Here is a 23255-nt window from a genome sequence, read left to right as displayed (position 1 = left end):
GCTTTTGGCAGATGTGAAAATAACCGCATTATTTTCTCAGAGACATGTATTCAACTCTTTTCTTACTGTGACAGGTGTAGTCCTACAGTCAGCCAAGGTGACCCTTGATTTTAAGGAAGGGGCAAGGTCAGCGTTACTCAGCCCTGCTGGGATTTATTCACATGACAAGAAAAGCAATTGGTTTCCACCGACAAAGAGTTTGGGAAACACGATATTCAAAGCAGGCTGGGACCGCAACCATGAGAACTCTTCTCAGTTTAACTGCCCTGTGCTGCTCTGTAAAGCCTTTCTTTGAAGAGGGTAAAATGATAGCTTATAGGAAACCGAAGGGAGCCGTTCAGCATTCAGGTATTTCGGTTTAGGTTTAAACATGTTCCCTTCATTGTTTTTTGTGTTTGCAGATATCTCTTTTGTAGCTACCTTGTGAGGATGCTTGCCCAGACAGTGCTGAACACTGTTTTAAGCTTGTGTCTGTACATTTAGTGAAATTGAAAGAACATGTGATACCACTGGAGAAAAACACCAACTTTTCAGACTTGTGATGTGAGATTGATTCTTCAGGCTACCTTTTTGGCTGGGGAGGACGTGGGGTTTGGTTTCTGTGTATGTGATACTTCTTACGATGTATGAACACGTCGACTGGAAAGTGGATATGAGTATAGCGTATACCACTTGTAGCTTAAGCTTGGGGACTGAGAAGCTTGCGTGCATGATATTGTCCGTCACTATTGACCTGTGAAGCATACTTTGAGATGCCAAATACTTCTTTCCTGCTCAGAAATGTTGAAGTTGAAATATATCTTTGTTGTAGTGCTACTGAGCACTGAGTACTTGCTCAATTTAAAAACAATGTCTTGGAGAAGAATGAACTTAAATCATATGGATCCCAAATATTTCTTCTACTCTGCATAGCATATGTCTTCATTAAAAATAACTAGAAGTGTAACAGGATTTAAGAATTTTTGGTCAAGGTTCTTACGCAAAAGACTCCCTTGCTTCCTACCTTGCTACTGAATATAGAAGTAACAGGTATGTTACCAGTAGCAGTAATACATTTTTATTTATTTTTTAAATCAAGAAATTCTTCCAAGCTGCCTTTGTAGAGCTGCAGTAATACTGTTTAAAATAAATAACAATCTCAAAAAAAAAACAACAAAGGCACAAAAGCTGGCTTTTATAAAGCAAAGAGCTGTGCAACGTGACACTTCAGGCATGTGAGACAATCCTGAGCTGCATGGGGCAGTGACCAACACGCAGTTTGAGCCCTGCTGTTAATCTTCCCAGCTTAAGTTATCACCACAGATGCTGTCTTGATCCTACCTGTGCCGATGTATGTACCTTTCAAGAAATGAAAGGTCTGTAATACAGAAAGGTTATTTTAAGCATTTATTAGAAGTCAGAATATAAAAATTGTTGGGAGCACAGTGAAAACAGTAAATTCAATAGCAGAATTGCAAATGAATGGTATTTCCATAATGCAGTCTCAGTCATACTAAGTTAACAAATGTCTACTGCTGAGTTGTTTTTCTCTTCAATAAAGAATGGCACTCTGCATATTAAAGCAAACATTTGTCCCTGTGGTCTGATCTTTGGAGGTGTAGAATCGTACTGCTTATGAAAATAAGCCAGCAACTTCTGAATTTATCATAAATTTAAACTTTTAAACAAATTTTCTGGACCTAAAGTCATTTTAAATCAGCTCAATCCTACAGCTGCGGACAAAAACGACACCACTGCAGAGGGATGGGTGTTTTAAGGCCTCTACATCCAGTGCTGAGACTTGGTTTATGGAGGTCAAGTAAAGAAATGGAACATCAGTCCTTGTAAAACGTAATTCCCAGCAGTGAGCCTCCGCTTCAGTGCTAGTTTAAATTCTAAGAACTTCCCCTAATTTAATAAGCCCTATATGAACGTAGCTGAATGCATTTAGCAAGCCGTTAATGTTACCACAAACTGTTGTGGGATGTCTCCTTTATCGCAGCTTTCAGGAAGGGGGAACCACAGCTGCTTCTGTTGGTTTGAATTTACCATTCAGAAAGAAACGAGCAGCTTATTTTCACAAGCAGTAATTTGTACGGATTTTAACTGTAAGATACTAACAGCTTTTTAAAAATGACCGTATATACATTACATTTGTCTCAAAAGAGAAAGGCCACGTTCAGGATTCTCTTGCTTTGTATGTAAACTCTCTGAAAAGCCTGGCTTTAGGGCTGGATGTGGACAAGCTCCTTTGAAACCCTCCCTGCCAGCAGCAAAGAATTGCACTAGGAAGAGTACTCAGCGCTCCCACAGGCCATATTTCATCTTCGGGATTGAAAATAACAAGCAATGCAATTGGAATGGTTTTATCCTATTTCTTGAGTAATTATTGAAGCTCTCTGACTCTTCCCCACTGCACACTGTAAGGCTTTATTCTCTGTGATAAATGGCAGAGAAGTACAGGGCAATAAGGGTTCCTGCTAGCTCGTGCTGCTCACGTTCTGGTTTCAGAGCTCAGTTGTCTGCAGCAATTCCTATTGATGGGTGAGCTGGAGCAACGCACTTAGACCTCATTTCCTCATCTGTTACAGCAGTTAGTGGAGATGAGTGCTACCCCCTGCACATTTACACTCCCAGTGATTAAAATCTGGGCGGAAACCTTGACCCTGGCCTGTCCTGGTGATGCACGTGGAGCTGAAAGCACATCGATGGCTGGGGCAGGAGGGAGGAAAGGAAGGACAGAGCGCAGCATGTGCTGTGCTAATCTGTTTTAGCACCTGGCAGAATAACCCTCACAGTCAGAGGACAGTACAGTTCAGTCTTACCAGCCCTGCCAGCAAGATGAAGATCATTCAGCTGCCGTGGCTCTCCAAATATAAGCAACACAAAGCATCTCCAGCACGTCTACCCCCCTCTGAGGATGGCAGCCTTTATTAGCAAAATTACAGGAATCTAACAACTCCCTCTGAGGTAGGAATTCAGGCATCCTCCCTTTCACAGCAACTCTAAGCCTGCACTCTACCCTGCTTAACATTCACTTTGTCCTTAGGCATTAACCTGGCTTCTTACTGTATGCAATCAATTATTTCGGATCTTCCAACAGGGACTAAAGCAGCAGCAACCTGTGTTTAATCCAGTTACCAGTATATTATACCAGCTGTCAAACATCCAGTATGCTGTCAGCAACAGTAGAGACTGAAAAATCTCTGAGGGAACTCTAGGGTCTGAGACTCTCTCAGTTCAGATTAATCTAGAGTTAAAAAAAAAAAAATAATGAAGTAGTAAGAACGGTTAGTTCAAAAAAGGAAAAAGAAAGCAGAATAGGTTCATTTTCGTATTTTGTGGTTAATCAATACAACAGAATCCTCAGATGAGAGGAGATGCGACTTTGTAAAACCTGAGCACATTTTTAACACTCTAGTTTATCTTATTTTCAGTAGGCAGTTAGAAGAAGCCCTGCCCCCCCAAGGTCCATACTTCCAATTCAGTTACTAAGAGTACGTCAGTGGCTAATACCAAATTGCATTGAATTTGAGTTTGTGAACAAGAAGCCATATTGCATGCTACCAGCTACCACAGCTCTCTCATTTCAACTCATCAGTTTGTAAAACTGTCAAACATGTAGGAAAAGGGCTTTGTAACTGTAGTTTTCTTTCTGGGTTAACGTTAACAATATCATTGCATGTTCCTTCCCCACTGAAAGATGAGGTACTGAGGTTATCTATATCAACCTGCCTTTTTTTTTTTGTGTATGGGTATTTACTAGACTCAGCGATTAAAAAGGAATCTGGAGGTTCAATTAGAATGATTCGCATTGGTCTTCAACAGAACTTTGATAAAAGGTCATCCTAACTCAGAAAAGAAGTTATAGCCTTTTCCTTTAAATTTCCAGAGTTTAAAACAAAAGTTTGGAATCCTTGCTTGATGACATTTTCAACTTGTTCCTTTTCAGGACATGACAGCCTTCAGAAGACAATCATCAGCCAGTACACAGGGCATTACCCACCTTTATTCTGTAACATATTCAGCAGTCTACGCCTGAAAAAACCTTTCACAGTGTTCAGAAGCAGCAATTTTACTACTACAGCCCATCAAGCTGAGTAACCCAAGCAAGGATTCTCAGATTAAATCAACATCCTTGAGATAAGCAAGTAGTCCTGTCTCAGCTCTCCTAGTGCAGGAACTGCAGAACTGAGTCACCCACAGACACACACGGAAGCTTCAGCATCTGCCCAGTGTTCTAACTGTTGGGCCACATACTTTATTGCTCAAGCTAGAAGTTGTCAGCATAGAAGTGACACGTAACAGTTCTTTCCTCACCGACTTCCTTTTTCCTTCTCACCAGTTACTTGTCACATTGCTGGCTTAAGGTGGAAACACAAGTATCACCTCTTCTCTCCACCCTTTCTCCCCAGATTTAAGAACGAATCAGAAGATAGCGTCCAAACTGAACTAACTTCTAACTCTCAGAAAAAAGATCATCTCTCCAATACAGCTACAAGAACACCAAAAGAAATCAACATTAATTTAAATTTAATACCAAAAATAATTATCACTTACAAATGTTAAAATTCATTTTGTCTAGTTCACAGTCTGGAATTTCATTTTAGAAGCATTCAAAGTCTTGAATGAAAAATTAAACATCTTTATTTTCTTAGTCATCTCTTCCAGCAAAAAGCCACCCGTTCAGTATTTCTTTCTGAAAATACTATTTTTTTTTTTTTTTTTACAGGACTACTATTCAAGTAACACACACAAACAAGTTAGCAGGTTCTGGCTGTACAGTATTTTACACAGATACCATTAAAGTGCATCAAAGAATGCTGTCCAGTGCAATGTTGAACTCGCCTGCTGAAATCACTATTAAGCAAGCGAGGCTCAGCTCTCTGCATGCTATCCAATTAAAGGATCATCATCGTCAGACTGTAACTGCAGTCGGGAAAACGGACGTGGAGGAGCTACTCTGTTCTTTGAGATTATTATAATGCAGGTGAAAGTAGTCAGTGCCATAAAAGCCCCAATAACTATCCCAATAGCTTCGGGGAGATTTATGCACCACTGGTCAGTGAGCAAGCACTTGGTGTTACTGAAAGTGCCATTGTGCGGCTGTGGGGTCAGTCCCAGGATGTGGCACATCATTGGGTAAATATCAACGTTGTTCATTGTGCTCTGCTTGTAACCCCGATGAAAAGCAGGCCCTCGAGCAGCCAGGAATGGATGCATGCTTGGGAGAGCGTTGTCATAGCCATGGTCACCTACTGGAGAAAGGCAAAGTCAAGAGTTAACATCACAGTTGCTGTTTGCATATCAAGTACTCCCCCCACCCCCAAAAGGCACGTATTTTAACCAAGGACTGATGCAAAAACTAAACGCAGCCCTTGGATCAAACGCTGAAGGAAACCAGAGTTCCTTCCCTCTTCCTGGCTCCCCAGCAGTCTTTTCCCATACCAGCCTTCAGCCACGTTCCTTCCCCACCTCCCCCAGTTAATCTCTTTTCTTTTTGCTCACTGACACTTCCAGTTTCCCCCCCTCACACTCCTCATGCTGAAGTTGAAAAGGGTGTTGCCACTCCACAAGTCAGTAGCTGGAATGCAAGCTTGCATTTCTTGGATTTTGGAGAGAGAGTTCCCCTTAAAAAGCACCTGTCTCATAAAAACTCGAACATTTTCCCCTTGACGGTGTTCAGTTTGTGCATATTAAAGTACTCTTAGATCATGCTTATCAGATTAGGTACCCAAACAAATCCCTACATAATCAACAGCAAAAACAGCCAAAGGATCGTGATGCCTGTGACAGACACACAACAGAACTTTGTGGCTACAAGGTCACCAGTACTTAGGCATTTGGTAGATTTTTAAGAAATACTGCGACATTTTGTGAAATATAAACAGGTAAAAAGCAGCCAGTCCAATTTCCTAGTAACACGCCTAATGAATGTGTTCTAGATGCCAAAAATTTCTCATAGCACAGAGTTTGAGTTACTGCGTTTCGGTTTATAGTTCATTTCTTAGTATCAGTTTAGTAAATCTGCCCCCAGAATTGTCTCCTTAACCACTTCACTAAAACGTTTCTGATCTGCAATGTCACGAGTCCTACTGCTTGAAGTCACACTTACCACTTTGGTATACTTTCAACATTCCTTTTTAACGTTTTGTACCATTGTGTTTGTTATTATGAAGACACAACTGCACCATTTCTCGCTTGCGATTAGATTAGATCTAATCTAATGAGATTTGATTAGATTTTTTCCTTCCGCTATTTGCTCATTTTGAACAGTGCTGTTGCAGGAGGACTCACGTGTACTAGAACAGTGTTGGTATCAGTACACTTGCCAATCATTATGCTGCCACTTTGTCCATGAGGACAATAAACACTTACATTGCCATTTAGGCTAAAACATCCCCTTCTTGCTTCTAGAAAGCTGTGGCTAGCAAAATTCTTTTGAAAAGTGACTCATTTCAACCAACACAGTACTGTTATTTCTAAATATACAGTTATTAACTATTTTTAGGTACATTACATTGAACCTAACCGTGAAAAACAAAGAGTTCTGTTAGCACTTTAAGGGGCTAAATGTTGTCAGTTTGAAGATGATTGCAGCAAACTTTGGGGGAAATTCAAATACAAGCATGTCTTACATCATAAACAGTACTTCTGTACAAATTATGAGAAAATTTGGACTTAAATGTGCAAAGGGCAGACAAGCTGGATGAAACTGGGAGTTTACACCACCCAGCACCCTGTCCTGACAGCAGTCATAACAGATAGCCTGGGAACCATGCAACAGCAGCTCTCAGCTGCTTAGAAACTCCCTGGAAATTGGTACCTTTTTATTTCATTTCTATTAATGGATTTCTCTTCCAAAAATTTGTCCAATTGCTTTCTGAACCCATATATATATATATATATATTATTATTATTAAAGCAGGAAGAAATGGCATAGCTTACGAATGCATTGTGTGAAGTAACATCTGTCACTTGTTTTTACAACATGCTATTTGGTATCTTCCTGACAGGAAGAATTCTGGCTTCTTTGACCATTATTGTTGAGCTTCTATTATTTCTAAGATTTCCTCCCATTTATTTTGTTCCCTAATGTGTGTACAGTAACATTAAATGTTTCCTCATTTACATTCCTTATATGTATGGTTTTATGCATAAGCATTTAAACCACATGCTGGTCAAAGCTTAAGATAAAGACTTAGAGTTACCTTAGGCAAGTTAGGCAGCAAAGCGTATCTCAGGCCATTAAGTTGAACTTAGCAAAGTGTTGGAGCCAACAGAACATCCCCTATAATCCTCATCTGTTAAAACACTCCAGGTTGAGGCTGAGAATGTTCTGGAAAACATTGCCTGAGATGGTCCTAAAGATGCACAGTGTGAAGACTCTACTCGCAAGCTAGGACCCGCTACAGATTGCTGGAATAACCCAAACACTTCACCAATGCAAGCCACAAAGAGCAAAAACGAGGAAATGATACTTACATTTTAAAAGAGACTCATTTTGCACAATTGTCCAGCCTTCATCTGCAACCAGGATTATGGGTTGAATTCTCTTATTATGCTGATAATGAAATCGTTCTGGAATCTCCTCTTTGAGATATGCTTTCATATGACTACTGCATTTTTTCAGTAAGTTGTATACATATTTTTTATCTGTCAAGAAAAAAAAAATGCATATGAAACAATTGGAAATTATGTCCTGCATAACGCAATTATCTGTCATTAAAGCTAGATCTCTTTTTCCCCCCAAACTACTATTTTTTAAAATGCAGAGAGTAAATGATTGTTCCATGTCCCTAGTGAAATGTATCAAGGTGGATTTCACAACTTGCTCCCATTTAAAGTCAGGCACTTTGTGTCTAGAACCTAAAATTCAACTCTGTGTTTCTGGAGAGGTGGGGAGTGGGTGCCAAATTCAAGCAGAGAAATCAAGAGAAAGCAATCACACACCAAAGTAGCCAATATTTTAGCCAAAGCAGTGAAAATAAACTTTTTGCTAATCTATAAATCATGTTGTTTGCTATAATTGCTTCGGTCTGGCCACAGCTGAGGAAACTGAGAAGACCGGCAGCGTCATGAGTCACACCTGTTAGTGACTACCCTGAGATACAGAAAACAAATTCACAGTATGAAAACTCAAGTTTCAGTCACAGAAACGGAAGCTGTAAAGCAACCAAAGTTGGTTTTAGATTTTTAGTTGGAAGTCTCAACAACGAGATATTTTATTCTGAATAAACCCGACGGTTTATTTCATGCTCACTATGAATTGCAACCTTATAGAATCCATGAGCAACAAGGGAGCAGGCACTCTGCGTGCCTAATTGCATAGGCAATTTGACCCAGTGCTCCTCATCCCACTGATTACTAAAGCAAAGTAACTTCTAAACAGACACTTTTTTTTTTTTGCTTTTCCATTAAATTACGTCCAAGTCATGCAGTATTAGGTACACTTGTCCTGCACAAGACCTGAAGGTAAGCAAGATTTAAATCTCAACATAAGACTTAAAAAACAAAAAAAACCCTCAATATACAACTTAAAAAAACAAAAACTACCACATACTCTTTTTTGGCAGCACTGCAGCAACTGGACTCTTGTCGATGAGAATATAGTTACTGCGATCAAGACAGCCATCCAGGACAATCAGCTTCTTTGGAGAACACGTGGCCATCCCATGATCACTCGTTATGATGACATTAACAGTGTCCCACAAACCTGAGGCTTTCAGTTTACTCTTAAGGAAACCAACATGATTATCCACTTGTTCTAATACTTTGCGCATGTTCTCAGTATCGTTCGGTCCATACTTGTGCCCGCTTACATCTGGTTCTTCCCAGTATAATGTAGCAAAATTGACTACTGGATCAGAGCTGTTCAGCCACGTAACGATTTTCTCCACTCTTTCCTTGAATGTTACTGAAAAATTATACTTCATAAAGAAGTGGGGGGTCGTATTGTTAATTTTTACATCAGTACCAGGCCACATTGCAGCAGCACTCGTCCCATTTCCCTGCTGTTGATTTGTTACCCAAATTGGAACCGCCTCATTCCACCAGAAGGGATCCGAATCATTGAACTGCGAAAACTTTTTCTTGGTATCCGCATCATACATGTCGTTAGCCACAATGCCGTGGCTTTCTTCATATAAACCTGTCACTATGCTGTAATGGTTTGGGAAAGTCTTGGTGATAAAAGCATTTGTAACTTGTTTTACAAGCACACCATCCTCAATGAACTCCTGAAGGTGAGGAAGATGATAGGTTTCCAAGTAATCAGCCCTGAAGCCATCAAAGGACACTAAGAGTAACCTGGGCACTGAATCACTGGGGTGACCACGACAGGTGACTATTCCAGACAGAAGCAAGGTTAGCAGCAAGCTCATTGTTGATGCTTCCAAATATTTCCAGCAATTAAGCAGATGCACCTGAAAAATGTAAAAAGACAAGACACGGTTCAAAATAAGCGCGCTGGAACCAGTTGAACTAGCCATACATCACGCACACCTTCCTCGTAGAGGTTAACTGCAGAACAACTGGTATAAACAACCACTGAGGCCAACAGAAAGTTTCCCTGCTGACTTCAGAAGTTTCCATATATTGCCATAGCTCCTCACGTATCAAAACAAACGAGCAGCGAGACATTTCTCATTGCAGACTAAATGAAAGAACTGTTTTCTCGTTTTCTCTTTTTTTTAAGCAGTTATTTCACCATTTTGTCTCCCTTATTACTATTCTGCACTCCAAGACAAACAACCTGTATTTTTCTCCCGTTCGAGCACAGGCACTAAACAACTTTGGCTCCACATTCAGGACTCCCGTTCACACATCAGTGCTCAGCCCAGAGATCCATTTCCTTTTTCATCCCCCCTTTCCTACCATCTGGAGTTGCTGGAAGGCTTTTAAGCCTTTCAACACTCCGACTGATTTACTGCTTACTCAATACAGGGAACTGCCAGGAGCTACTCTTCTGTTTTCCTTCTGAGCTGCTCTACATCGACCGTAACAGCATTTCAACCTGCTCTTTGTGTGTCATATGTCTCTCTAAAATAAAGAGCAAAAAAAAAAAATCATCATTAGTAACCTCTGCAGTGAGGGAAGTTATTTCTTATCAAGGAATTAAAGGTCAGTATGGATAGAGGGTATAATTTATGAGATTTTTCATTATCCATTTAAATCAGAAGACGCTGGCAGCAGAAAGGACATGCTCGAACTTCTTTCATGCGATGGGTGCTTGGGTCGGGGAGATGCAGGATTATTTTATAGGGTGTTAAAGAAGGAGGAAATTTGGGATTATTAACAAGAGATGTGAGATTGCCTTGCTCCCAAGGCGAGCCCCGCTCCCGCAGTTTGCTCCTTTATGGCATTTGCAGAAACCAGGTTGATCTGAGGAGGAAAAGCGCAGAACTTTCTAACCACAGCGATGTTAGATCCTCCAGGGACAGACGGATGGAAATATTTTGGGTTAACCCTACCACACATCTCCTGTCCTACCCCTGCTGTGCCCCCGGCGCTGCCTGACCCCACTCTTTGCCACAACACCCCACCAGCCCTACCTCCCCCGCACCCCCAGCAGCCAGAAGGTGCCGCAGGGCCCTGAGGCCACCCCTGGGCCCACCGGCCCCCCAAAATTTCCCCCAACACCGGGGGAAGAGCCCCTCCGACCCAGCACCGCCAGCTCAGGGGCACCCCGCTATTTTTGGGGGACAGCCCCCGAACACCCCGGATCCCACCCAAACGCCCCCAAATTCCTCCTCAACGACCCCCAGACCCCCTTCACCACTCCCCCCGGAGCCTCCCCCGGCGGTTTCGCCCCGAGCCCACCGTGCGGTGCCCGCCGAGCGGTCGCGGAACGGCGGCGGCCGGGGAAGGGAAGGGGAAGGGGCCGGGGAGGGGAGGGGCAAACGGCAGCCATCGGCGGGGGGGGGGAGGGGGGGAGAGCGGCGGAGCGCCGGGGAGGGCTGCGATTGGTCGGGGAGCCCGCTGGGGGCGGCTGTGATTGGTGGAGGAGGGGTGGGCGGGACGCGGGGAGGGAGGGAGGAATGGGGGGGGATGAGGCGAAGGGGATAGGGCTGGGGGGGTGGTAGGGGCGGGGGGCTACTGGGAGGGGTACTGGGGGCTACTGGGAGGTACTGGGAGGTTCAGGTTGGAAATGAGGAGACATTTCTTCTCAGAAAGAGCAGTCAGGCACTGGGACGGGTGGCCCAGGGAGGTGGTGGAGTCACCGTCCCTGGGAGTGTTCAAGGAGAGGTTGGACGTGGTGCTTAGGGACATGGTTCAGTGGGTGACATTGGTGGTAGGGGGATGGTTGGAGCAGGTGATCCTGGAGGTGTCTTCCAACCCTAACGGCTCTGGGATCCTATACTGAACGGGAGCTGGTAGGGGCTGGGGGGAGCAAGGCTGAGGGGCACTGAGGGGAATGGGGCTGGGGGAACTGAGGGAAGTGGGGCTGGGGGGGCTGATAGGGGCTGGGGGGAGCAGGGCTGAGGGAAGTCGAGAGCTGGGGTTGCTGAGAGGAATGGTGCTGGGGGAACTGAGGGGAGCTGCTAAGGGCTGGAGGGGCTGAGGGAAGCTGAGAACTGAGGCGAGCGGGGCTGAGGAGAACTGAGGGGAGTGAGGCTGAGGGGAGCTGTAAAGAGCTACGGGGCTGAGGGGAGCTGCAGCAGGCGGCTGTGGTGACTGGGGGGCCACGGCGTTCATTGTCACCCTGGGCTGGAGTGCCCATGAGGTGGGATGCAGTGGGTTGGGGTGGGGTGCTTGGCCGTCAGCAGTCTGGCATTATCCCAGGGTGCTGCAGCAACCCCCGGGCTGTGGGGTCATCAGTGCAGCTGCAGATCTCTGCTCTCCTCCATTGCCTCTCCCTTTCCGTCACACAGCTCAGAGAGCTGGCTGTTCATGCGCTTGTCTCTGCATGACCTCATCGTGCTCTCGTGACAACACCTTTTTACCCTAAAACCCAGAATGCATGCATAATGAAAGCATTACTGGATGTAAGTGCTGTGCACGCCAGGGCTGCTGGTAAGAAGGCAGCGTGCGGTGTGATGTGTTCAGGCCTGTTCTGGGTTCTGGTCAGTTTGCCTCCTAAGTTCAGGCAAGCAGTTTGCATTTTGTCGGTTAACCTTTTTGTTATGAGAAGTGATTAGTAATTCTGCAAAACCTGTTAAGTTACTGGTGCTGAATAACAATGAAATCATCTCCGTGTAGAGAGAGGGAAAATGTGTCCTTTAACAGAATACAGCAGAAATCATAACTCCGTTTCCAATTTCATCAAAAAAAAAAAAAAAGACGTCTATAGCTTCATAGCAGACTTAAGCAGAGGATCTAAACTGCATGCTGTTTGCCCTGCTAGCCTGTTTATCCTGAATGCTGCATACGTTTCAGCTTGTTTCTTCCCAATGGCTTTCACATATGTATGAGTTCAACAGGATATGCTACCTCTGGGTGCCAGCTGTGGCATGCTTTTAAAGTTGAGGCTGTTGATTTACAGGTGCCAGGAGAAAACTGCTGGACAAGGTGACATGCCTCTCTGATTCACCTTGATTCATGGAATGTATTAAGTGTGGCAAAGCACAGGATTGTTTAAAAAGAAAAAAGAAGAAAAAAAAAAAAAGGTAAACAGTGAGCCAGTTAAGACTTCTTGCAATTCAGATGTAAAGTTCAAGTCAAGGTTGTGGTGTGGGTTGTTTTTTTTTAGCTATGCTAATGCAGCTCTGTCAATATGCACACGATCACGTGGGAAAGGGCAATATCCTTTATCAATTACTGTACTGCATTTGCTTCTAAAAAATTATTGTGTGAGTGAATTAAAGGTCTAGGGAATACATAACATGCAATTTTTTAATTTGTCTAGTTTTGATTCAATTTTGTATAATTATGACTCAGGTCTTGTTACCAACTTTATTGAGAGATACAGACATAATCATCAAGGGTCATTTGTTGACCTAGTTCAGCAACATACTTACTCAGCTATTCAGTCCTCAAAGGTGTGAGTAATCTCTGTTTACCCTTTGAAACCTATGTACAGTATTCACCTGTAATGTGTCCAATTTGACACATCATAAAGGCAGTGTACCTTACCAACTGTGCGCTTCTGAAATGTGCTAGCCAACACGTCTCACATTTAATGCAGGTCTCAGTTCTGTGTACAGTGCCTACAGGAATTGGATTAGTTATGTATATAGTTATATTAAAAGAAGTAAAACTGGGAACTACCAAGATGGTTACCTTTCATCACCTTAATCCCTCTCCGTACTGTATTTCACCCCACGTTTGTCTACAGACTGTAGTTCTCAGCACTAGATGGTACTAAATCCTGCCAGATGCTTCAGATGGCAGCTTTTTGCTGCTGTAGTGGAGCTGAGCGGTTGCAGCTTGAAAACCATGATACACATTTGTTTGTCTTTGTGGAATTTACTGAATGACAGGAAGTAAAGGGTAGGCAACTACAAAATATTCTCAGTCTTTGGTTAGGTTTAGTAAAATATTTGATTTCCAGATGGGCAACCATATTCTCCTATTGGTAGTGGTGTGGAGGGAAAGCAACTCCTTTTTATTCAGGTGGAAACGTCATGTTGCACATGAATAGTTTGTGTACTTGTCTTCATTTTTTAAGAAAATGCAGGGCATTTTCATTACTTCCAGTTAAAATAACTGAAGTTGAATATTGAAAGAGAAGCATTTTCCTGTATTTTTCTATTTTTCCCCTCAGTTTTATCCATGACAAATCTCCATGATCAGTTTTTGCTGATTTACTCAGCTTGCTGAGTAGCTTTTTAAATCAATTACTTTTAGCATTTTGATGCACTTTATATAGCGGAGATGAAGAAAATCGTGAAGACATTTCATAAAACCATAAAAGCTGACGAAGCGACTAACAGCTGTTAAAGTTTATTAGACTCTCAGCTTCTAGTGCCTATTTCATCTGAAGAATAGGTTGTATATGGAGACTATAAACAAAATGAAGCTCCTAACCGCACAGTTTCTCAGACTGTCTATGGAATGGTATCCCTGAGGCTGTGTGGTGGGGTGATACAGAGCAGTGTGGTGTCACTGCCTTCTCTACTTTAGTCACTAGAGCCTCCGCTGTATAAAAGCTTAAAGCCTGGTTGCTGGGCTTCCTATGGGTGCTTAGTTTCAGAGGTAAACAGGGATGTTGAAATAATGCCAGATTTTAAAGGCAAACAAAGCTGTTTTCCTTGGAGCAGTTGCTTTGGGCAAATGAAACATCAATATTTTTAGGCGGTCAGGTATTCTAATGGAATTTCTAACTGTGGAGTTGGAGGACAAACCAGACAAAGCTTTATAAAAGGAACTGAAAGGCCAAAATTCAGGGTTTTGGAGCATCTGAATCAGTAATAATTGTTTAGGCCCTGCAGCAGGTAAGTTGAAAAATGTCTGTTGACAATGGCAAGGCCTGTTATTTTTAACAATGAAAATCTGTTTATAACGTGAAAGTTGAGTGTCTGGTGCAAAATAATTTTGTATTGTTTGTCCAGTTTCTCGTGGAGAAGTGTCTGTTTTATGCAGAGTTAAATTTGTTGGTGTGTTGGCTTTAAATAGGTCTGTTGTACAGTATTAGTAGCAAAGAAAAATCTGGGTGAAGGTAAATGACCATTAATACAGTGAGGTAATCACAGAATCCAGGTAATTGAGCAGCAAATGGATTTCTGGAGGTCTCCTTCAAGGACATGTTGACTCGTATAAAAAAACATGCAATGATCCAAGGCTTCTACCAGTCCTCTATCTTCTGAAATGTTTTTTTTTTCTGTTTTCTTCCTGTATCTTAAATAGAATAGAGATACTGCTATAGCTGCACATATCAACAGTTAAAATGAAACTGAAATGAAGTAAGTTTCACACGATGAACTAACTCTATGTGCACATAAAATACAGCTACATTTTCTGTGCAACTTCTTGTCCTCCACAATCATCTCTGTGATCTTCTTGGACATCCAAAGGTGACCATCCCAATGCTGGAGGAGAACAATGCCATACTGAATAGCCTTGTTCGTCCTTTTGAACCAACCCATACCCAAAAATTGTGGAGAGCTGAAGGTGCTTGGACCTGTTTTTCACAGTCTGTTCCTGCCATACACCTCCATGAGTGTTAATGGCTCTTGGAATAACTGGTGCAGGATCTTGTGGCTCTCATTCTTGTAGAGAGCATGGATCCAAAGTAGAAAAGTACCCTGCATGGAGACTTCCTAAGATTTGAAAGCTACCTAAAGGTCTTTGCCTCGCGTTGTTCAGTGTAAAATCAGTAGTGAATAAAACATTACATTTTGGGAACTGTAAAGAGATGAGGTGCTGATGACTTAAGAATAACATGGGACTGGAAATGTCCTTAGAAAGTTTAATTGGTGGTGTTTTCATCCAAGTATTCAGTGCGGTCAGGAGTCAGAATGAAGTGGTATGATTTTATTGTGATTTTAGTGTAATATGTCTGTAAACTGTAAACAATCTTCCTCCCAGAACCCACAGTGTAGCTGTGATAATGTATTGGACTGCATGTTGCAAAGCTGTGGGAATGTTAGAGCTGTCATAAATGGTGTTTTTTTGGAAAACCGGTGTCCTGAATGGCCAGGAATACTCATGAGTTTTGCAGTGAGTGCTGTCAAGTGCAAAGGGCCCTTACTCTTTGGATGCTAAGATCCCTCTGTTCCTACTGACATTAAAAAGCATCGTTTACCATCATCCAGTTTGGGTCCAGCAGTTTCCAGCAACTGTGCGTGTTTTGTTTTATTCCATTGTCTTGCCCCTCTTATGGCCGGAAGAAGATACTTTAAAGCAAGCAAAGACATCTCAGTTTGCTTAGGTTATCAAGAAAGATTTGTAGGTTCTTGCTTAGACTGTGTAAGTACCTTCACAGAGAGACAATAAAACTGAAGGACTCGGTAACTAAAGCGTGAAATTGTAGTGGGAGCCAGCTGGAGGTGACTTCCTGAGAAACTCCAGTGGAAGCAGAGTGCTGTTCCTAAGCAGGTCTAATAATTAGTGGAGCTACTCGTGGAACTGATGGATGGGGCATCTCTTGAAGCTTCCAGTACTATGGTGGTACGATGGCATGTCTAAAAGACGTACAAGTTAGTGGCTTAAATAAAGGGGTACCCAGGTAAAATTCTTGTTGTACTGGGAATTTAATTAGACAGTGTAATGTTGCTTTTTGCCTTTAATTATTAATCTATCAGAAAATGGGAGGTATGGTGTCGAGGGGTCTGATGTTGTTCTTACTGTTCCTTCTTCACATCATTCCCTTCTGCTCTGGAGGTGACCGATAACTGACTCTAGCAGTGCAGGAATTTCGGTATAAGCTGGTCTTCAGCTTGACATTTTCAAATAAGCCAAAGCTGGAGGTGGTTATTTCTGTTAGGATTACAAGGTGAGCAGATACAGTTTCAGTAGTAGCTTCAGTAGCTTCTGATTTTAACATGCTATTCTAAGTCTGTCAGAGATATAGTTTATCCCTGGGATAAAATGAAGATGGTCTAAGCAAACAGCTTAAATACTAAGAAATGTCTGTGTGTGTTTGGGTTTTTGAACTGAGCTCTCTGTATCTCTGCAGAGTGAATCTAGGTTCCTAATGTGAGTTTTGATGCCCACTGTTGTGCTCCCAAATGTAGGTGAATTCCAAGCTTGCTGTCTAAAAGACTGCTGTTTTAGGGAGCTCAGGTGACTGAGGATTTGCAGTACTAAAGACCATTGCCAGAATGCACTTCATCTTCTGACATCATTCATTCTACCATTGCGTTATAGAAGGAATCAGCAATGAACTTAATCTAGATGCTGAACAACAGACAAGTAAGCTTAGCAAAACCAAAGTTTCTAAAAATGAGACCTGCTAGATTTTACCGGTTGACAGTGACTTGCGTCTTATGTACGCTAACTGAAAGTTATGATCAGAATCATGTTAATGCTGTTTCTTCTTTTAAAAAGAATAAAGCTAGAGTGAAAAAGACAAAAGAAATTCAGTCATAAAGTGAAAAACAAAACAAAACAAAGCTTGAAAACAAATACTGTTGTTGCTCACGTTCTCCATCCTTATATGAGCTTTGCTGCTTATGGTTTACGTGGTTATTTCTATTTTTGCAAAGCAAGTGACCAGTGTTATCGGGTGGCTCACTGATGACACACGTAGTGAGTGGTAAGTGACAATTTGAATTACGGAACTAAAAGCAGAAATTATTGCTATGCTAAGTATCACGTTAATTTAACACCCTCTAGATTTGGGACCAAAGGAATTTGGGGGAAGGATGAAATTGGTGATCTCTCTTCTTTGTAATCTTCCATTCTGGTGGTTGTGGGGCTGGGACGGGTGCCCGGAGGGCTTCATTTTTCAATGGAGAATGGAGTGCAACGTGCTGAGATTTTTTCTGCTCTCTTGCCTCTGCAGAGTGCAGAATCATTTGCCTCATACGCCCTCCTTCCTCTCACTTCCCTGCAGGAGAGAGGTCCCTTTTCACTGCTGCTCTGCCCTACTCCTTTGCTGGAGATGAAGACCTTTTTGGCTGGGGACCGGAGGGAGCAGCGCGCAGGAGAGCAGGCCACAACGCTAGAGGCGTCCTAGCTCACAGTGCAGGCACCTCCGTTTCAATCACCTTCGTAATCAGGTAACTTCCAAATTGTGGCACTAAAATTCTTTCTGTCTTCCCTGCAGATGAAATGTAAGGGTTGTAAACCAGCAGCGGGTTCATATAATGCGATCTGAAACACACCTGGTTTTCACCTGTGTAAATTCTGGCTGGTGGCTGTGCTCCCTGTGGGACATTATCTCTGGCACAAGAGTGAAGTCTGGGACCTTGGAGCTGCGTGGTATTTTCCTTTGCTCTTGGTGGGGACGCAGGGAAAAAGAGAACGTGGCTAGCTCATGTTTTTGACTAATGAAATCAACACCAACTCCATTTTTTTAAAATATAATACTCGTATGTTACTCTTTTATTATATATTTTACCTGTGATATTTTATACCCTCCAGCAGGTGCTGCTGCATCCTGCTAATGTCTTTGTGGAGGAAAAAAAAAAAAGTCGTTCATTGTAATACCACACAACTGTCCTTTGCTCTTTGTTTTGCTCCTAAGGAGTTATGGGTGTGTCCTTATCCTTTTCTTCCTCAAGTGATTTTCCATCACGACTGATTAAGGAGGGAATTTTTATGATCCCAGAATGTTTAACCCTGAAAGTGCCCTGTGTGAGAAAGCTTTGAAAATCAGTAGGAGTCACTTATCGAGGCCATGCTCAGAAGACTTTGACCAGATACAGATGGAAATACAAGTGGATTTCTATAAAATGTGAAGAAATATGAGTGCTTTCTTAAAAGCAAAAAATATTTATTGAAAAAAAGTTATAGGTTCCTAGTAAGTTCTTTGATTTTTCCTAGCTTTCTTTCACTTCACATCTCTTTACTATAGTGACAAACTGTAGACTGTACCGAAAACAAAAGATGCAGGAAAAATTGTAGATTTATGAACTGGAACAGTTTTCTGGGGCAGCACTTTCTAAGCTCTGAGCTAAACATGGAGAAGAGTGCTACAACCTCAAAGGTCTGTAAGGTTATTACTAAAATAAAGTTTTTTGCCTCACTGACAACTTTGAGGAGCTGTTTTCCTTCTTTGCTGTTTGTCTTCCCTTGAGTTACAACTTGAATTTTGCATGCTAATGCTGGGTTAAAAGCATCTGATCTAAGAATCAGTAAGAGAAGCAGAAGAGGCTGGAGGTATAATTCTGTTTAATTCTTTGAGTCAGTGGTTAGAGAGCCCCAAATTGTTGGAAGACTCATATGACACAGCAGGTTTCTGGTTTTCCATAAAGTTTCTCTCTCTGACAGTGCTGTTGTATGTCTGCCATCCGTAAAGGGATGACTGTAGGTTTAGTGGCAGATCTTTCAGAGCCTGTCATTTAGGTATTTACTCCCTTGCTGCTGTGCAGGAGGTCCCACAGCTTGCTCCTCTGTGCAGTTCTTTCCTCTGGATTTCTCTTTCATCTGCTGCACGATTTCACTAATTCCACTGTCACTGGGACTTTCATATTTCAGATAAGGGAACTGGATTTGTCCAGGAAAGTGCTCTTGGGCCTCTAGCTTCCTGTAGGGAGCTGTGCACAAAGAGAATCCCGTAAAATCCCAATTCAGACTACATTTAGACAGAGGTGGTTTTTTTTTGTTTGTTTTGTTTTTGTCCCTAATAATACTGAATTTATGTTGTCCCTAATAATACTGAATTTATTTTCACTTGATAGGAAAAATCCTTCAACAAAACCAGAATTTAACTTCTGTTTTACTTAAAGCACCAGTTTCTGGATATAAATCATTCTACAGGCATCTCATAGTAGAAAAGTTAAGTCTGTAAGTTTGCTTAATGAACTAAATGTCATGACAGCAGTAATTCGAGCAGTAATTTAAATTCATTATTTTTACATTTTTATTGGTAGCCTAATAGCTGACTTTTAATGCTGGGAGTTTGCAATATGGATTACACAGCACACATTTCAGAATCATTTAGGTCTCGTGCACTCGTGAGCGACAAGATCTCATTGATCTCTGATGCTTGCATCTTTCTATGATATTTCTGGTTCCATATAGAGAATTCAGATTCTGCTGTAGTGGTTTTCCTCACTGTTACAGTGATTAAACACGGATGTGAGTATGATTTTGGTGCTTTCCAGATTATCTAAGAGCCTTGGAAGGTGAAACCAAGTTTAATAAGCTGAATTATTGGTTTGCTTTTGATATTTAACTTTATTAGCAATCTAAAAAGTTCAATGTAAGAATAATGACAGTAAACTACAGTCATAAATCTCAGGCAAGGCAGCAGCTGTTACTCTACCACGTGAAACAACATGCATTCCCCTGGTTGTTCTGGTTGGAGATAGATAGCTGGAATCACGATCTTTCTCTTTAACCTCTCTTCTGGTTACTTTTAGAAATCCAACGTAGCTGAGACAGTTGCATCTCAGGAAGTTTTAAGGATTTTAAGTGAACCCTAACCTCAACATGATGGGTCAAGAGAATGACCCCCGCCCCCCACTTTAGTTTTTTTTTTTTTTTTTTGGCTCAAACCCATAAGATTAAACATAGTTAAATTCAATGTATTTTCTTAGTAATCTGCATAACCAAGAGGCAGTAAGCATATAGGTAAGAAATCTTTAGACAGTAAGATCTGAAGCTCTCATAATTCTGGTAAATTCAGATCTAGGTCTTTTAGAGGTCAGAGCATCCTGTCCCAAAGCTGGTTGTATTCATCCGCTGAAGATTTTGTGGAGATTTGTGAGTGTCTCCATTCCTTAGAGAAAAAAAAAAGGTGGATAACTAGATTGCAAAAGTCAAGTGGAATTAACCCAACTTTGGAAACTTGGGTCTATGTTTTATAAATACGGAGATATGCAAGGTAAATGTGATTAGAAGTAATGACTTACTAAACTGTAAGTGTACGTGATAATAGTTAACACTTACTCAGTGCTTTGTTTTCCTAGACTTCAAGGCTCACAAGTCATTTACAGTTTGGGCCATAGTTTACAGATGAGAGGATGAAGGTGATAAAAAAAAGGACCTGGTTCAAGGTCCTAAAGTGAACCCGTGGCAAAACTGGAAAGTGTTAAAGTATGTTGTCTGTTTCTTCTGGATAGAGCATTTTATGATTTAAAAAAAAAATTGTTTTATTTATAATGATCATTCATGATTTGTTGATGATATTGATGATGTTTTAAGTAACCACTGAAATGCTGCAGATTGCTCATGTTGTTGAGGCAATTTTGCCTTGCTTTTCCTTGACGCTAGGCTTTAGTGTGTTGAGAAGATGAGTAAATGAGTGAAGTCTGCATTTCTACCTCCTTACACAAGTGAAATACTATGTATTTTTTACCATAGCTTTCTAATATTGTTAGGTGCTTCAGCTTTCTTTTCACTCTACTTGCCCAGGAGATAAGAGGAACAACAAAAAGTGATTCTAAAGCCTAAGATATAATTACCAACAGTCAGATCAAGAAAGGGGTTAAAAGTGAGACAACCGTATCATTTACTTCAGCGGAAGTGTAGTTGTTGATTTAAAGGTCTTAGTAAATTATTGTTGGAGATCTGTCATGTGTAGCAGAGCATTCAAAAAGCGTACCGCAGACTCTGCTTCCTCCTAAAGAGCGTTTATCTGTCAACATCTCACTTTAGTTGTAGTCTTTTAAGGTACCAGAAGGCAGGTAAACTCACCAGCCAGCAGTCATGGAAAATCAGATCTCTACCAGCATTGATCAAAATGTTAATGACACCAGTATCTTTGAGATTCCAGACTATGAGGAAGACAAAGGGGATCATCTTTACAATCATGTCGCTGAAGATCCAGCTTCTCCTTCTTCCACCACTACTGACGCAGAGATGATGGATTGTAGTCAGGAGAGCCCAGAAAACAGCCGCAGTAATTCTGTGGCTTCTCAGCATGAGGCTGATGGGGAGATTGGATCTTCCTCTGAACACAGCGCTGAAGATGACCACCCGTTCCAGGGGATGGATCCGATGAGCCCAACTCAGGAAGATAAAGATGTGGAGGACAGAACATTTGAGAACAACATTTTTTGTCCTCCGGGCTTCCAGTTGCGTCGGAGCCAGAGCAATTCTTCCAACTCTCCAACTTCCCTCAAGTTCCCCCATAGCAGTAACTTGAGAGAAACTGACAACTTTGAGGAAGATTATGAGATTTTCTTGTTTGTAAAGGTAAGAGCTTGGATGCTTTTCAGAGTACACTAGCTTTAAACCCCAAATCAGTCTGTGTGTTCTCCAAATCAGTAAAACATAGCTACCCACAGCTTTGTTCCCAAGTCTGCTGCCTGCTTGCTGCAGGAGGCCAAGCCAGTCTTCTATCTCTTACATCTTAAGATACAGGAAGAGAATACTTGTGTGGAGGTACTTGGGATTTCTGCAGCTCAACTGAAAGTATGAGTATGCTGGCAGTATTCTGGTTGTGGCAGCAATTCATTTATTCTGCAAGATCTCCCTGCCGTTACAGCTAGACTACTACTTGAACTGATTCAGTTGATCTGGTTTAACTGTTCCCCTGTTTTGCTATCTAGTAGCTCAAATGTCATAGTTATTAATGCTATAGATAAAACAAAATATATAGTTTAAATAAGGGCAATAAAATCTCCTGAGGTGCTCATCCCTGAAAGATGTCTGTCTTTTAATTCTTTCAATATTTAGATTTACATATTTTTGTGATTCGAGAACTGTTTTCAGGGTTCTTCATTTATGGCAGATTTAAAGACCAAGATGCAACACACTCAAGCTAACTTGTCCATAGCTGGAAATGACTAATGGAGAGCCAATAGCCTAAAGAGATACTTCTTTGGATTGTTTTAATGAAATTGATGGATGTTTTTCTCTCCCGATAGTCTTATTATTTAAAGCAGTTTACAAGTACAATCAACTACAGAAATATTGCTCTGGAGTATCAAGTGATTGAATAACGTGACCTCCAGCCTTATCTAGACTACCTCTAATAAATGCTTTTATAACTTTGAAAACATTCAGAGATGCAGAGTCAGCACTTACACTGATTAGTCTCTGTCAGAGTTCCCCAGTAAAAGAGGGACATGGAGCTGCTGGAGCGAGTCGGGGGGGGGGGGGGGGGGCACCAAGGTGCTACAATTTTCCTCTTTTCCTGGGAAAAATACTTTCCTTTGTTAAAATTATCTTGCTCTCAGTCATGCTGTTTTTTCTTTTTAATAGTTAGGTTCTTTATGTACTGGAAGAGAGATATCAAATTTCTTTTATTTCTTTTTTTCTTTCTTAAACTAAGCAAATACAGTTCCTCCAGCCTGCCTTCAAGCATGAGTTGGGATTTTGAGGCTTTGAGTGGATAGGTGTGGTGTGGGGTTTTTTGTTTGTTTGACCTCTTCCAGGCTCTCTCCAGTTAATCTATATATTCCTTCAGTTCTGGTTTTCAGGTACAAGTAGTGTATTTAGTGGTGCCAAATAAATACTACAAAAAGTGCCTCTTTAATTCATCATTTGCCCAAGTCTCTAGTCAGGATGCTTCATCTGCTATACTTCAGCATATTTATTTGTCCTTAAACATTTAGGATGACAAAGTTCATCTTCCAGCCCTGGAGTTTCCCCAGCCAAGGTTTCTGTAACGACCTAGACCATGCAGTACTTGCCTGTTTGCACGTAGCTGTAACTCAGCGCTACCGCACGGATTGTGTCTGCCGTTTGACTTCGAGAGCATTAGGTTTCTCTTAGGGATGTGACCTGACCCACCAGTGAAAACAGCGTGTTTTTGAAGGCAGAGAGTTACTCTGGTGTAA

At 41.7% G+C, this 23255-nt stretch overlaps 2 protein-coding genes across 9 annotated transcripts in view; one reads left to right on the top strand and one right to left on the bottom strand.

The window, feature by feature from the left end:
- Positions 1–4492: 4492 nt before the first annotated feature.
- ENPP4 (ectonucleotide pyrophosphatase/phosphodiesterase 4) lies at positions 4493–10904 on the bottom strand. 2 transcript variants are annotated; one of them, XM_083831757.1, is made up of 5 exons: positions 10801–10904; positions 9916–10020; positions 8543–9404; positions 7465–7635; positions 4493–5237 (listed from the first exon to the last, which is right to left on the bottom strand). In XM_083831757.1, exons 3-5 carry the CDS (start codon positions 9360–9362, stop codon positions 4873–4875), a joined length of 1356 nt encoding a protein of 451 aa, XP_083687883.1. In that variant the 5' UTR covers positions 9363–9404; positions 9916–10020; positions 10801–10904; the 3' UTR covers positions 4493–4872. The 2 variants fall into 2 exon arrangements, with proteins under 2 accessions (XP_083687883.1, XP_083687884.1); XM_083831758.1 differs by lacking the exon at positions 9916–10020 and having other exon boundaries at positions 10801–10890.
- Positions 10905–13963: 3059 nt separating this feature from the next.
- The window catches only part of CLIC5 (chloride intracellular channel 5), an 81963-nt gene continuing 72671 nt past the window's right edge, over positions 13964–23255 (top strand). Inside the window, exons 1-5 of one of the 7 annotated variants that reach the window (XM_083831771.1) lie at positions 13965–14354; positions 17630–17784; positions 18087–18325; positions 19003–19115; positions 21245–21666. In XM_083831771.1, coding sequence (XP_083687897.1) covers positions 21331–21666 — 336 coding nt within the window. In that variant the 5' untranslated portion in view covers positions 13965–14354; positions 17630–17784; positions 18087–18325; positions 19003–19115; positions 21245–21330. Of the gene's footprint in view, positions 14355–16899; positions 17583–17629; positions 17785–18086; positions 18326–19002; positions 19116–19174; positions 21667–23255 lie in introns of those variants that run through there. The other 6 variants (XM_083831767.1, XM_083831768.1, XM_083831769.1 and 3 more) reach the window with 6 other exon arrangements.

The sequence above is a fragment of the Anser anser genome (assembly GCF_964211835.1).
Source record: "Anser anser genome assembly, chromosome: 3".
In the NCBI taxonomy this organism is placed as follows: domain Eukaryota; kingdom Metazoa; phylum Chordata; class Aves; order Anseriformes; family Anatidae; genus Anser; species Anser anser.
Note: the sequence above shows the minus strand (reverse complement) of the source record. Positions and strands in the feature narration are given on the sequence as shown.